Here is a 16,311-nt window from a genome sequence, read left to right on the forward strand (position 1 = left end):
GACACAGACGGAGATGAGACGTGTCAGAAACCACTAACGGGTTTACAGTTTCTATTGCTGATAAGAATCAACAGTACAGTCACTGAAGTCAAACTCCACAAATGCCTACATACTGTGCAGGTACACACACTGTTGCATTGTGGGATACTCACTGGTGGACTCCAGGCGTTTGATGTCTCTGGAGGTCCGCAGGAAGTAGCGACGGAGGTAGATGAAGAAGAGGAGGAGGGGGAGCACAGGGATGAGGATCCAGGGGATCACTGACGCTGCCACGGCAATCACCCCAAGAATCTGCAGGAACACCTGCTCACAGAAAAATATACATTTAACATGACAAACCAGATCTTGAGGCCTTTTCACACATGAAATGTAACATTACTGGCTTCATCTGTGTAGTGAAGTGATGACGTTTTGTCATTCAGACAGCAGTGTGTCTGTTACAGAGAGCCACAATGCTGGTATGATATTTGGCAGCTGGTGCACAAGAGGGAATGATGTTCCTGCTGGAAATCACTAGTGAGTATAAGAGTGTGATGAAGAAAAAAATAACACATTTTCTGTTCTCTTACAAGCTGCATCAGTGATGGATTTTAAATTTTAGTTTGCAGTTGAAGCTTTCATTAATGAGCAGACTGAGTGTGAGAGATGCTCACTCTGCTTCTCACTAGTGAACGCCAGAATACATTTTCTCATCACATTCAAAATTATTAGATGAAGAGTTCTGCGGACAGTTTGTTCCATGCTGTATGTAAAGTGTTTCAATGGCTTACAAATAGTTCTCGAATCATCACTTGTCAGAAACAATTTGTAAATGTAAATGAATGGACTTCTGATAGAGCTAGATCTAATTTCATAATATTTACTGCCATAAACAAAAAATATTGTAAATCTCATTGTTGCATTGTAAAAAGTAAGGTCTCATCTACAAAAGATTTTTATCGTCTTTGTGCAAAAGACTATTGAGTGATGAAACATGACGTGTTTCATTTCTCTCTGTGTATGATTGCTGTTGTGACTTTAACATAAAAGTTTATCTAGACATGAGACCCACATGTTAAATTGCCATCACAAAGTAAATGTCTGACAGCGGCTCATCATTCTGTACATTTTTAGATTATGGAGTCAGAAACCACATCAGACACCAGACTCTGAGTGATCTCATTTTTATTTACCTTCACCATACGGTCACACACATAAATATATATACTGATAGTTGAGATTCACTAACTCTCCAGCTTCAGTGTTTAAGCTTTTATGAGCTGCTGTGTCATTGCTGTGATATCTGTCCCCACCTGAATAAAGTCCACAAAGGTCCACGGCATGTTGGAGTCCAGCTGGCCGATGTCCTTCGAAAACCTGTTTAAAACTCTTCCTGAGGTGAGACAAGAGAGATATTAAACTATGGAACTTAAAACTTGAACCATCTTTACATTCTGTGTCTTTGGAGAATATTCTGATATCATAAATTGCTCCATAATGTATTTTCCCCACATAGTTTGTTAACGCTGAAATAGCAAAACTAAAAACAGCTTGGAAGAAGCACTAGTAACAAAAGAGAAATACAGTTTATATTTCTAATTGGAAATCAATGATAGACTCTGTTTTTCAAATACATGTAACTCGCATCAGGGAAGCAACTCAAACAAACAAAGACTCAGAACACATGAATACATGCTTATCAGCTAAAGGCAATGCTTAAACTTTACTTACCGATAGGATTGATGTCAAAAAAGCGCACATGAGTGCAGAGTATGGAGTTGAACATGCGGTTGTGCAGGGACTGTGCACATCTCACCAACACGTTAAACAGGAGCAAATTCCTCATAAAGCCAAAAATGATGGTGGCTGCAGTCAAACCTGTAAAACAAGCAGCACAACATTTACACTGTTGAAGTAGCATACAGCGCATACAGTGCAGGTGACATGTGGAGCAGAATAGGTGTTACCTCCATAAACGCCCAGGTAGAAGTCTAGATTCAGCTCTTTGGTGACGTTTACTCCGTTTTCAATGATGGTGCTGTTAACATTCAGCTTCTCCTGCTCGTCAGACCTGATGAGTCAGAATGTTACAGATGTGTTTGAAAATCATGTAAAAGCAGTGACATGTGAGGTAAATCCCAATACTAGGGATTAATGTACAGTATACCATGGCCACTGAATATTCTGATTGCTTGGAAGGTGTAGATTAACCAGACACCTATAGTGCACCTGTTTGTCTGTAATTCCAAATCAATGCTTCAGTATTAAACTGAAGGTAAATACTTGTGTAAGATTTGTGTAACCACTATCACCAGTCTCATCTTGTGATCATCTATTTTGTTTTCTTCTGTAAAATAATTATTGAATATATGTTATTTGGCTTTGCCAATAATGTAACTTAAACAAGTCAATGACTCTTGAATTTGAGAGAGAGGAATTCATAACACAAAAGATGTGTTTTAAAGTTGTAATAATATGGATGTAGCAGGATGCAGCACTATTCTCTATTCTTGAGATTGAGAGCAATCAGTAAAATCTCTCACTACACAGTATATTATGATGTTTAAAACTGAAAAGCGAGATCAACATTTGTTATATGTGTAAATGAATGACTAATATTTATAATTTGGTTTAACAGATGGCATTTTGTTTTTTGAAGTGGCCATGGTATAAACAGGATAATACCCTCCAAGTTTGTACATGTCATAATTGTAATGGATGAATCGTGAAGCGTACAACTTGTTGGGTGTTGTCCCATCTGTTCTTTTTTTTCCCTGTAGTTTTTATACTCACCAGTAAGCCAGCCACCAGTCCTGCATGATGTACGCCACCTAAAATAAAACACACAGGCAAGAGGTTAATGTCTTTAATCTCAAGAGTGGACAGTGACAACTATGGATTTATACTCTTTATGTGACCACTTGGGTCCACATTTTCTCACCAAATTAATATGTAAAAAGTGATACAACAGTGGCATTAATTGAACTTTTGAGTATTTTGCATACCTGAGCCAGAATGTTGATGAGTATCACAAACAGCAGAACCATGATGTTGGCTCCAGCTCTCAGGTATTTGACATACAGGCTGACACCGATGGTTCCCTGAGCACGACTCTCCTCTGCTACTGTCTGCACTGGCTCTGCCTGTGAGGAGAACACTGGATTTACTCATGGACAGAGACTGCAAGGCGCATTTCAAGAATTATAAAAGGAGATCAACATTTAAGAAAGACCAACTGACTCCATTTATGAGTTAGATTTTGTCCAATGAAATGAGAAAATGGCAGTGTCATTTATCTGCAACTTGTGTAACAGTAAGTGATGCAGCAGTGTGGAGAGTGAAAGAGTGAACAGCTCTAACTTCCGGTTAAATAACAGTTTATGTTGTTGAAACAGTCCAGAGGGGTGTTTCATTGTGAAAACATTGAATGAGCCCAACAAACTGAAACAGGATTAAGTGGTTTCATAAAGCCGATTCAGTTGGCAGCAAGGTGTAGGCTAATGGTGAGCTCAGACTTCAGTAGTCCAGTGAGACGTATAAGATCAAATGTGACATTAAACAACTGTAAACTATCAAAAACCATCAAATGTTAAACTATCAGCTGGTTCAGTCTTCAGTGACATAACAGCCTCCACATGGTGAAAATATTGTTCACTTTACCAGTCTGCTCCTCATATATTTTTAATCGCCTGATTTCTGAATGTCTGTTTCTTTAATTTTATTTAAATAACATTTAAAAAGAGAAAAGTGGTAAAAATGTTTCTAATAAAGAGACTACAGCCATGAGTCAAAGTAGTTTATCTTATTTTATTTGCAGTCCTTTAAAAACATGTTGACTTTAGATTGAAAAAGATAGAACCCCAACAGTGAGTGCAAACTAGCTCCTGTTCACAGTGTAGTAGTAAAGTTGAACTGTCAGCTAATAAGCTGCCCAGGAGCAGACTAGTCTGGAGGGACATGATATGATACGTCAAGACTTATTTAAACCTCCGTTATGAAAAACAAGTTCATGAAAATAAGTCTTGCTTTATGGAACACCCCTCTGTTTCCTTTCACTGCTTTTGTATATAATGATTTAGATCAATACAGAGGAATAAAGGCTCAATCTGAATCTCATTTATATCATCTTTAATTGAAACATCTCACTGTCTTTTGTTACTGTTGAAGACTTCCTTGTCATAGACGCCATTATAAAGTGATACTGCCCTCCTCAGGAGAGATTGACTCAGCACATTTCATTTTATTCTGAACACAGACATGTTATAATCACTTCTCATATCTGCAGTTTGAGGGTCAGACAAAGAGGAAGAGGAGAAATAAAATACAAACCGCTAAGTGGTCTCCATCCTTGACGGACTGCGCAGAGGAGTCCTGGGAGAGCACGGAGTTCTGGGAAAGAGTTCGGCTCCGGGCGAGATCGTCTGGAGGAGGCTGCTGTTGCTCCTCCTCCTCGTCCTTCTTCAGCAGCGAGGTGAAGTCAACTCCAGACCGCTGCAGCTCCGTGTACGTCCCCTTCGCCACCATGTGACCCTGACATGTGCATGAACACACACAGTTAGATACTCACACATCCGCACTTGTATTTATATAATCACTGCAAACACCATCTCATCATGTATACACACACTTTGACAAGTTTATGGTTAATAAATATAATTATACAGACAAGCTGGTCCTGACCTCTTGAAACAATAACAGTGTAGCTAGTGACCAGTACAGGCTGCTATGTTCATTGTGTTGTTGCGAGGAACAACATACTGGGGAGGCTTAAATTCTGAAGTTTGTCCTGAGGGAGACAACCAGGAAAATTTCATTAAAAGGGTTTTATTCCCTTGGGGGTATAAATGTGCTCCACACAACCTGTTTTACATTTTGAGATATTATGTGGGCATAGTTGACTATTTGACCTGATAGGGGTGCTAGAGGAAAGCTAACAGAATGTCCAAAATATTTCAAGGCAGTCTTCCCATTAGATGTTTGTATTTTGCATACATAGGTGGAAATTCTGGACTGATATAGTGGCACTAGAGGAAAAATATGGAGATCCTCTTCTAAATCAGCTGGCTGTTGGACCTGCTCTGTTTATATAACTGAAACTGATTTATCACCAGGAAGCAAATCAGTCACTTATCCACTGATCATCATCTGCTGAGCTGAATCAGATTAGATTGACATCTCACCTAATTACAATGACCTCATTTAATATATGGCCTTTAGTGTGTGATATAGCACCTGTTCTTTCTCCCTGAGGCTGAATGTTTAATAAAAACAATCATTTCTGCTGATGTTGGTGGTCTTTATTCCAGGTGAGTCATCACTATAACACACTGCAGGAAGCCTAGACAGTGAAATGGTTTGATGTTCATCGTTTGAACTACTATGTAAAAGAAATAAATCAAAACGAAATGGAAAAACTTCAGAAACAGCACACTTTCCAAGCTAGCAAGAGATCAGCAGGCAAACTTTCTGGCCTGCTGCAGGCAGCTGCGTCTACAGCTGAACATCAAAGCTCACCATCAGCTCTTTGTCAACAGGCCTACGCAAACTCCCTACTTTAATAACTAATAATTTAAACTTATCATGTTTATTTAAATAGTGTTTGGGTATGTAGGGATTATTTTACAGGCTCCCACCTCCTTGAGGACAACAATCTGGTCGGCGGCTTTCAGGTACTGCAGCTGGTGGGTAACCAGGATGCGAGGCTTGTTCTTCAGCAGGTCACAGATACACCTGATACATGAACACACAGAACACATTGTGTCAGGTTTTCTCACTAATACATATGTCTTATTAACAGAGTAGCAACTTATGTTCAGAAATCAGAAAGAAAAACAATTTTCACATACACTTATTGAGTCTGTGTGGCGTCCTATTTCTTATTTTTGCTGTTACGTAACGGGACTGTATTACTCAAGGGGAAGAGTGAAACAGGAAGTACACGGCTAAATTCAATTGTCTGTGTGACAGTAGCAGCACCGCACCTCTTCCTGCCTTAGTTCTAACACTTGTAGAACCTTTCCTTGATCTTTGTTCTCTAGTGAGAACAAAGATTGCAAAGCAATGTGCCAAAAAAACTCTACTGCAAATACTGAAAATTAAAAATGACAACAATGCTATCAACTAATGATATCTGATATATCACTGCAGATACCAATCTCTCATTGTTTTTAGCTTTTTGCTGGCCTCCAAATATATTCTACGAAGTAAAAAACCAGCAGTGGAAAGTAACTAAGTACATTTACTCAAGTACTGTACTGTTTTATTTTTTTCCCCATGTGATGCTACTTTATATTCCCACTCCACTACATTTCAGAGGGAAATGTTGTACTTTCTACTCCACCACATTTATTTGACAGCTTTAGTGATTTTTCAGATGAAGATTTGACACAATGGATAATATAACAAGCTTTTAAAACACAGCACATTGTTAAAGATGAAACCAGTGGTTTCCAACCTTTTTGTCTTTTGACATCTTACAAAAAGCAGTGTGTAGTCTGGGTCACATTTCACATGTCTATGAGTTGTTAACAGCTCCACCAAATAGTGATTTTTCCCTCTAAACTTCTCACATGCTTTCATTAAAAAAAAAAAAAAAAGTTCAAATGATCCAATATTTCACCAAAAATAAAGATTAGAGAAAACAAACTGAAAACAGATTTGTGTATCAGAACTTTGTTTTTTCTTCTTTCCTCTCCCATTAATCATCTCACGACCCCTCAGATTTATCTGCTGACCCTTTGGAGGGGCCCGACCCCTAGGTTGGGAACCACTGGACTAAACTAGCTAACTGTATATAAAGTAGTGTAAACTAGCTCCACCTCCAGCAGCTACAACAGTAACATGCTGCTCTAACACTGATGCTTCAGTATTAATAATCTAATGATGTCATATATAATAATACATCAGTCAGAGGGACCAAACCACTACTTTTACTGCAATACTTTAACTACATCAAACTGACAATACTTATGTACTTTTACTGTAGTAGGACATTTAATGCAGGACTTTTACTTAATGGAGTTTGTTTACATTGTTGTATTGGTTCTTCTACTGACGTTAAGGATCTGAGCACTTCTTCCACCTCTGGAAAAAGGCTAGCTTATGTAACATTGCAGATACATTTCCTGCCCTCTTTTTCCCGAGAACTTTCTACTGTTGTGATCGGATGCTGAAGGCTTTCCGTTCCAGCTTTGAAGCATTCCTTGGTGAAGTGTTGACTGGAACCCTCCAGTATTTTCCTGTTTGGTAGATCAAATAAATGTGCGTGTATGTGTGACCTTATCCTACTGCTCAAAATCTGCATACTGTGTGGAGGGCATCGAACCACAGCGACTTAAACTGGATGCGTCGCACACGTCGGTGAAGAGACGAGTTTATTCCCGACACACTATGTTAGTCTTAAAATCACTCACTGTTCAAACAGGTGTCTCCCGACCTCAGCGTCCACGGCACTTAAAGGATCATCCAGGAGGTAAATATCTGCATCCTGATACACAGCCCTGAAAACACACACACTAGTCTTTAAAACAACTGACTTCATTCACTAACCAGCATCATCCATTTTCAACTTCACTCTAGTCTACATTATATGATACCTTATTTAATTATAAATTCTTTAATGTATAAATCCATAAATACACAATTTAATAAAAACGTTTTTTTTTGTATCACTTTCTTTACTCAACATTAATTGGTATGATAAATCAAGAATGGTTATCTTCAGGTCACCTGCACTCTTTTGTAACACTGACAATAAAAATAATATCATTTCAAATCGAGAACATGTCTGATTGGACAGTCCCTCTTACCTGGCCAAGTTGACACGAGCTTTCTGTCCCCCGCTGAGTGTGGCTCCTCTGTCCCCGATTAGTGTCAAATCTCCATCTGGGAGCAGCTCCAGGTCCTGCACAAACACACGGCAGAGTAGAGTTATTGTGGAACTCACAAACATCAATACAGAGGGGTGACCACACTGAACTTTTATACATACACAATATTTTTAATAGTTTCAATAGATTTATGTATTCAAAACATAAAAAGTAAATCCTTCCCTTGCTACAGGGAGGTCAGGGTCAACTACAGTGTCTTTTTCCAGGCATTTGTTTGACAGTATAAGACATTATATGAGGGGAGAGAGAGGAGGTCCCTGACCCGACCCAAACCAAGGACTACACCAGCTCACTGTCAGGATCCCAAACCTTTGAGCCACCAGGACTCTCCTATTCAGTGTTCTTCAGCAAAGGCACGCTCTCCCACCGTAACTGTGCATCTATTAATATGTACATTGATTGGTTAAAAGCTTGGCAGACAAGATACGGTCTGAAAGCCACCAATATGAGAGACTAGCTGCACAATTATTAACCTAACAAATATAACAACCTGCTGCAGTACAAACAGAAAAGAGAACACAATAATACAATCCAAGGCTCTTATAGATTTTGGGTTGGAAAGGTAGACCGTCAGGGCCGACCCTCTGGTGATGTGACTCTGACACGTATGAACATGTAAAGAAAAAGAATGCATGCACTACTTTCCCCATAGAAACCTTTTATAAAAAAAAAAGGGGGGGGGGGTTGAGACTATTTCATCCCTTGTGGCGATGAAGTGGTATGTCAAATCCTTACACAAGCAGACAATAACAGATACCTTACCGCATGTGAACTCACATTTCTGTTCTGAAATCAGCCACATTATATATGACTGCATATAAAAAGATTCATCTGGTTTATGAGATAAGAAACAGATGGTGTGTGTGTGTGTGTGTGTGTGACTGTAATAGTTCAATCAAAGATGACAAGAATGTTTAGTCTGTGTCAGAGCAGAACAATTTATTTCACTGTTTTTTATTTGGATAATTCAGGTTCATACCAGCCAATTTTAAGTAAGCAGAGTCACAGGACTCACATGTAACTCATTAACTGGACTCAGTATATCTAACCTGCCACTTACTGAAGCTGCCAGTTAAATGTAGCCATAGTACAACCTCTGGTGTTTCTACCAATCAGACATCTGAGAGAGCAGAGACCAGCACCATCACACATCTCATATCTTCAGACCTGCAGTTACGTGCAACAAACCAAGACTGAGTAGTTCTCTAACTGGCCAAACAAAGCGACAGAAGAACACCTCAGCATGAAGTGACACATGTGGCTGAGTGTCTTGCGTTTAGAGATCTCACAGTCCTACAAAATGAGCAGCAGTGAACGAGCTCGCATTTTAAGCCACTAAACCACATGAGAAAAGTTTCAACCATTTACAGCTGTCTTCAGTTAGGCCTCTGCCTCTCTGTGGAATCCCTTTGTTTATCACGCTACCATTCAAATACAGTTAGTCTACAGGCAAAAAGATACTGCTGCTGATGCTTATTTCTGTCCGACAGATCACTGCTGTAACTGGCTGGGGAATGAATGAGCAGCACCTAGTCAGCGTGTTTTTAGAGCTATTGTGGTTTCCATTTTGTCTTTTTAGCTGTGCCCCGGCTTCTGCTGTTAATTTTGATCTGGCAAAGTGGCGGCTTGTTGGAGAAATCTCATACTGACGGACTCATCTGTGCAGAAACACAAGTGCCAACCTCTCTGTTATCCAGGGCGCTGATATAAAAATAGAGTGGATCAAGTTACTGGGTATATGATCAGTGTGCTACAAATGCTGGAACAATTCTCTAAACCTATTATATTATTAATTCATATTAATATTGGAAATCATATTGTAACAAACAAGTCTGTTATAACTGCTTCTGACAGCAGACTGTTGAGTGTCACTTGTTTGTCTCAGGAATGTAGCCTGTTGCTCTCTATCAAACACTGAGAAAACAATTACTGCTGACCCTGTTTACATAGGAAGCCATCAGATTGATATAGCATCACAACCAGTTCCTGTCTTATTAGTCTGCAGCACACTTATCCTGGACTAACAGACCAACACAAGTCCAATTTGCCCATGAACACCAGTATTTATTCATGCACTGCAATGGTAGATTCACGACCTATGACCTTACTATCCCCAGTAATGCTTTATTTTAAAGGTCTGTGATTTCCTACTAGTTTCCTCATGGAAAGAATCATATCATTTGTACAAGTTATAAAGAAAACAGATACAGGTCTGAGACTTACTTTAGTAAGAATTTACAGTTAATAGGCAGTTTTTGATGGAGAGGAATTTCCTTGCTAATTATAATCCAATTAAATACTAATCCATTATTATTATTATTGGAAATGTATGTATGTGTTAAACATATTTAACATCTTCACCTGCTGTGCACCGACTAAAATACTCTAGGTTTCTCAAGCAATTTATTGCACTTAAGAAGCTGAACACTGTTTTCATTATTTTGCCTATCATTTGCACCCAATGACATGTATTTCCAGGAAATAATCAATCAATTACAGAGCTATAAAATAATGTGTTGCCCTATCCTCTTTACTGTTGAAACAAAGTATTTAATGACCTTTTTTCTACATGTAATGACTTCAACCTTTATCTATCCAACCCCTAATGTGTACTGCTAATGAGGCATCTAAATTAACCATTACACTCTTACCCTCTTTAGAGCGCAGGCTTTGATGACTCTCTCATACTTCTGGGGGTTCATCTCTTTGCCAAACAGGATGTTACTGCGAATGGTTCCGGGGAACACCCAGGGCTGCTGGGCGGCGTAGGTCAGCTGACCTTTGACCTTCAGCACCCCCTTTTCAGTAGGCAGCTCTCCCAGGATGGAGCTCAACAGTGATGACTGGTTGAACATGCAGGCACAGAGAAAAGTGAGACATGAGCCGACTGATGAGGTGGAGAAAAAATGCACACATTAAACTACCTAAACTATTACACGGCAGTTTTCTTATTCGGGTGTCAGATGCAAGTCACAATTCTAGCTGCCTTCTGACTCTGAAAAGATGAAATTATCTCTGACCTTTCCAGCTCCAACTGGTCCAATAACAGCCAACAGCTGACTTGAGTTCACAGTGAGCGAGACGTTCTGCAAAGACGGAGCATCCAGACTCTGTAGGAGGTGCGAAAATATATTTAAAGATATGATAAATAATCCAGAAATCATGCACCTATCCATAAAGACTGAAAATAAAACTTTTTCTCCTGAAATCTGTAGAGTGCAATCTTTTTTGGTTACGTGCACACCTAGCATTAAGGAAGCCTACATTACAGTTAAGTCATTTAAACATGTTTAACAGCTAAAGAGTTCTGCATTAACAAAATACAACATATGCAGCTTGAGTTTGATGGTTATAATATTTTGCACAGTCCTAGTGATGTTTTGGCACTTTCGAGGTGTGGTGTGTTTAAAAATGTCATGGGATACACTGGGCATATTCCTTGTATTTGTTCCAGTGAGCACAGGGTATCTGACCTTGTCCCAGTAGCAGAGCAGGTCTTGAATCTCCACAGAGGAATCTTTCTTCTCATCCTGTGCCACTGCAGTGCTGCTTTTTGTGATCTCGTCCAGCATCAAGAACTCCTTCACCATAAAACAACAGAACAGAGTCAGTGCCAGGGTCAAAAGGCTCACACATCAATCCCTCGATCATATAACAGTAAAATCATTTACACTATCGTCTCCTCGGGTATTACATAACATGGATACAGTAGTGATCAAGGTGCGTTTTTAGATGAGTCTATTGCTGCGGTCGTCGGGTTCAATCATTGGATAATGTTTCATAACGGCAAGTTTAGCAGGTTTCGAATGACATTTTGAAGCTGATGATATCTTTATGAGACGAGGAAAAAAAAAACTGGGAAATGTGGTTTTACAAAGCTGGAACTTCAAGTTCACCATGGTGCCATGTGCAAACTGCAGCTTTGGGATTAAATGATGAGAGATAAGCAACCTGTGCTGCGATATCAGCATAAGAACTGGATACAACCAAACACTGTAGGCTTGTATCTGCTTTTATATGCTTAATGAAACTGCATTAACGTTTCTATGAAATTAAAAAATAAAGTTAACTTTTCAATTTAAATTGAGCAGCTGCCAAACAAACATGGGGGTGTAAATATTCTAGTTCTGCAGTTTGATCTGCACAGGATCAGCCTTCACACTGACTACAGAGGTAGCAAACCATTCTGCAGAGGCGTGCCTTTCTGTAAACTGCATAGAGGAGGAATTATTTTCGAGCAAGACTTTAAGCATGCACTGAAGCTGTGCCAGGCATCAAGTCCAAGTATGAATAAGGTCTGATGACTTGCATGTTTCTCCCTCCCCACATTTTTAATAAAGAGAGGGGAGTTTTTTTTGACTGCTACTGATACTGCTGCGACTTAAAGTGTATTTGATTTTTAATGAATTAAGCCTTTTTGGTGGTGGTCATTTGTGTCCACCTTTAAAGATAAAAAAATAAAATGAATAGCTAGAAATTAAGAAATCTTTACAGGCACCATACCTGAATCCTGCGGATGCTGACACGGCTCTCAAACAGCTTCTCGATGGCATTAGGGAAGAAGAGAGTGACAGTGAGTCTCACAGCAGTATACAATGACACCGTCACAAACACACGGCTGGCTGAGATTGTATTCCCAAGAAGAACGTAGAGGGTGAAGGTGATGAAGACGATGATCTTGCTAGCACAGAAGAAGGAGGCCATGTTGAGACCCCGTAGGTAGGAACTCTTCATGATCATGGAGATCTCCTTCCTAAGAAGACAAGAGTTCACATGGCATGACTTTAAAACATGTGAGCTTCATTTCTAGGGATGATGGACAGACAAAGGAGTAATCAATATGTGCCAAGAAGTTTTCTCATAATACAGTGGTGCTTGAAAGTTTGTGAACCCTTTAGAATTTTCTCTATTTCTGCATAAATATGACCTAAAATGTGATCAGATGTCCTAAAACTAGATAAAGGAAACCAAAATAAACTAATTAGACAAAAACATTAAACTTATTTGTTTATTTATTGAGGAAAATTATCCAATCTTACATATTTGTGGGAGGCAAAAGTATGTGAACCCTTGATTTCAGTAACTGGTGTGACCCCCTTTTGCAGCAATAACTTCAACCAAATGTTTCCGGTACCTGTTCATCAGCCCTGCACATCAGCTTGGAGGAATTTTAGCCCATTCCTCCTTACAGAACAGTCTCAACTCGGGAATGTTGGTGGAATTCTTTGCATGAACTGCCTGCTTCAGGTCATTCTACAGCATTTCTATAGGATTAAGGTCAGGACATTGACTTGGCCATTCCAAAACATTATCTTTCTTCTGCTCTAACCATTCTTTGGTAGAATGACTTGTTACTGCATGACCTACTTTCTGTTGAGCTTCAGTTCACAGACGGGTACCTTGACACTTTCCTGTAGAATGTGCTGGTACAACTCACAACTTATAGCTCCTTCAATGACTGCAAGCTGTCCTGGTTCAGGGGCAGCAAAGCAGCCAAAACCATGATACTACCACCACGTTTCATAGATGTGATAAGGATCTTATGCTGGGACGCAGTGTTTGCTTGTCGGCAAACATAACGCTTCTCATTCAAGCCAAAAAGTTTGATCTTGGTCTCATCTGTCCACAGAACGTTTTTCCAACTGCCCTCTGGCTTACCCACGTGGTGTTGATGAAAAACATAGATGGCAACAAAGTTCTTTTTGGAGAGTTGTGACTTTCTCCTTGCAACTCTGCCGTACACACCATTGATGTTCGATGTTCTCCTGATGATGGACTCATGAACATTGACATTAGCCACTCCCAGGGAGGCCTTTAGTTTACTAGACATTACCCTGAGGTCCCTTGTGACCTCCTTACTCTTGGTGTGATCTTTGTTGTTCTACCATTCCTGAGGAGGATAACACTGGTGTTGAATGTCTTCCATTTGTACACAATCTGCCTGAAAGTCAACTGGTGGAGTCCAAACTCTTTAGAAATGGTTTTGTAACCCTTTCTAGCCTGCTAAGCTAGCCTGCTAATAGTTCCTCTTTTAAGGTCCTCAGAAATCTCCTTTGTTCAAGCCATAACATATTTCCACATACCTGTGTTGTGAAGCTCAGACTTTGATAGTGAAGACCCAGATTTCTCCTCTTAAAATAAGGCAGGGACTCCCAGACTCACACTTGATTGTCATCCCATTGATAAACAGCCGACTCTTATTTCCCCTTCCAATGAATTAATCCTAGAGGTTCACATACTTTTGCCTCACACAAATATGTAACATTGGATCATTTTCCTCAATAAATAAAATAAACAAATATAAAATTTTTGTCTCATTTGTTTAAATGATGTCTCTATCCAGTTTTAGGACTTGTATGGAAATCTGATCACGTTTTAGGTCATATTTATGCAGTAATACAGCAAATTCTAAAGGGTTAATCTTTCAAGCACCACTGTAATGGAGGGTTGAATCTGTCATCTTGCCAACAAATCTAAAAACACCTTTATAAGAAGCACATGAATCTACTCTACTCTCTCTATGAATCTACTCTAATTTGCTTTAATCCTTGAATTAAACTCCTGATCCAGATCACATCAGTTAGGAATGACAGCGGAGAGAAATGAGAGGTATGAGGAGTTTGGCAGGACAATTTTAATAACTGCCTCTCTGGACAAATGTGGAGGGATTTGTTAGGCCCTCCAGCCTCAGTCCAAAACCAGATCAGTTCACAAAGCTCATAATGTCAGTTAGTTATATTATTTATTATGTCATGCACATGTCCAGCCCACATGGACTTAAGACACAAAAAGACACTGTTGTAGTGGTGAAATGTATGTCAGATAGGAATAGAACTTCTTACATTACAAACAAAACTCTCTTCTGTCCTGGGCCCCGCAAATTAAATCTGACACTAAAAATGTTCCCTTCCTAAAACACATCTCACGTTTTTACAATCATCCATCCAGAGGAATGCATCAGAAACTACACACACTGATATCTGACTTTTGGTTAAATTCAGCCTCACATAAAACAATTCTAAATGGTTGTATTTCAGAGACAGCATGTTTATCATGTAGGGCCAAATGGAGCACAGCCATTGTTCCCTATTTGGACCTATTTTTCTGTGTAACGAAACACAGCCCAATAGTTTTAAAACCCAGCATCCCAAACAAAAAATTAAAACTAAAAACATAGGAGCAATTTACACCTAATGGTATTTCTAATGGCCAATGGCCTTATCATAAGTATAACACTTACTTAGCTAAAAATTTTGATTTTCATGCAACTGAAAAATAAATAACTTAAGATTATCTGGCAAAGTTGTGAGAAGCTGGCTGAGAATGTAGTGATCTGGCAGGGTAGGAAATCACTGGGGCAGATGGCAGTTAGAAGCTTCCATTTACACTGATTATGCAGTAATTTTGTAACTTGCCCTTATTACTGATTTGACGTCCACCAAAACATTTTTGTTCTTACCTACATGCACAATGGTAATGAAAATATTAGGCATCTGAAGATACTTAAACCCAATCTGTACTTTTCATTTTTTCTTGTGTCCATGCTTAAAGCTTCCAGTGACAAAGAACATGAAAACACTTACACTGAGCCCCATACCTCTTTAAATGTGTACTTTGATCTATTTAAAAATATCTTTATTGTGAAGAAAATTGCTTCACACAAGAAGCCTTTCATGTTTTTACCTTCTGACCTCAGACACCAGAGCTGCAAAGGGTTTTTCCCAGGCGTACATCTTGATGATCCTAATTCCAGACACCACTTCATTCATTGTGCGGATTCTGCTGTCAGTGAGGACTGCTGTCTTACTCCTGTAGAGGAGAAAGTTAAGTTTGCTTAAATACTGCAGAAATATTGTTTAAAACAAAATAAAGTTGACAACATCCAAGATGAGATTGTATGTTATTGCATTTGTGCACTGATTCCTACACAACTTGGATTGGTTGATTGGAGATTGGGAAAACAAGAAAAAAATGGTTATTTGTAGCAAATTCCTAAAATCAATTAGGCAAAAGTCACATAAGGGACAGCTACTTCCACTTCAAATCATTTAAAAAGTGTACTTATTCACTACAGTCAGTTTTGCCTACAATAATGCAGGTTCAGCCTGCAGCTGTCTTTTAGAGGAGGTCATAAATTATGACTGAGGCCGATTTTACAACCATATTATGACTTGACCCTTGTCCATATCTCTACACACAGGACTGTATGTACTCAATATCTCTACATAGACACACAGTACTGGGCTCATTAACCATCAACAGAGACAAGAATTTTAAAAATGGACAAATAAACAAGGTTCTCATTTATGACTTCTCTATTGAATAATTTTAAAAATAATAATTTAAACAATTAAAGAAAAAAAAGGTGTGTGTTAGGCAGAGAGATGACATTATGACTAGCTCAAACGGCTGTTTGCTAAACTCCTCCCCAAATAGTGATTGT

General features: G+C 39.1%; 1 protein-coding gene across 1 annotated transcript in view; it reads right to left on the minus strand.

Annotated features, from left to right (window-relative positions):
• The window catches only part of abcc4 (ATP-binding cassette, sub-family C (CFTR/MRP), member 4), a 35,550-nt gene that overhangs the window by 9,927 nt on the left and 9,312 nt on the right, over positions 1–16,311 (minus strand). Inside the window, exons 7-21 of the mRNA XM_042405284.1 lie at positions 15,552–15,677; positions 12,372–12,621; positions 11,342–11,449; positions 10,889–10,978; positions 10,520–10,711; positions 7,788–7,882; positions 7,392–7,478; positions 5,613–5,709; positions 4,309–4,509; positions 2,985–3,122; positions 2,773–2,810; positions 1,947–2,050; positions 1,711–1,857; positions 1,293–1,372; positions 153–303 (exon numbers count right to left, since the gene is read on the minus strand). Coding sequence (XP_042261218.1) covers positions 153–303; positions 1,293–1,372; positions 1,711–1,857; positions 1,947–2,050; positions 2,773–2,810; positions 2,985–3,122; positions 4,309–4,509; positions 5,613–5,709; positions 7,392–7,478; positions 7,788–7,882; positions 10,520–10,711; positions 10,889–10,978; positions 11,342–11,449; positions 12,372–12,621; positions 15,552–15,677 — 1,904 coding nt within the window. The remainder of the gene's footprint in view (positions 1–152; positions 304–1,292; positions 1,373–1,710; positions 1,858–1,946; positions 2,051–2,772; positions 2,811–2,984; positions 3,123–4,308; positions 4,510–5,612; positions 5,710–7,391; positions 7,479–7,787; positions 7,883–10,519; positions 10,712–10,888; positions 10,979–11,341; positions 11,450–12,371; positions 12,622–15,551; positions 15,678–16,311) is intronic.

Source organism: Thunnus maccoyii, chromosome 24 (assembly GCF_910596095.1).
Source record: "Thunnus maccoyii chromosome 24, fThuMac1.1, whole genome shotgun sequence".
NCBI classification, from domain to species: domain Eukaryota; kingdom Metazoa; phylum Chordata; class Actinopteri; order Scombriformes; family Scombridae; genus Thunnus; species Thunnus maccoyii.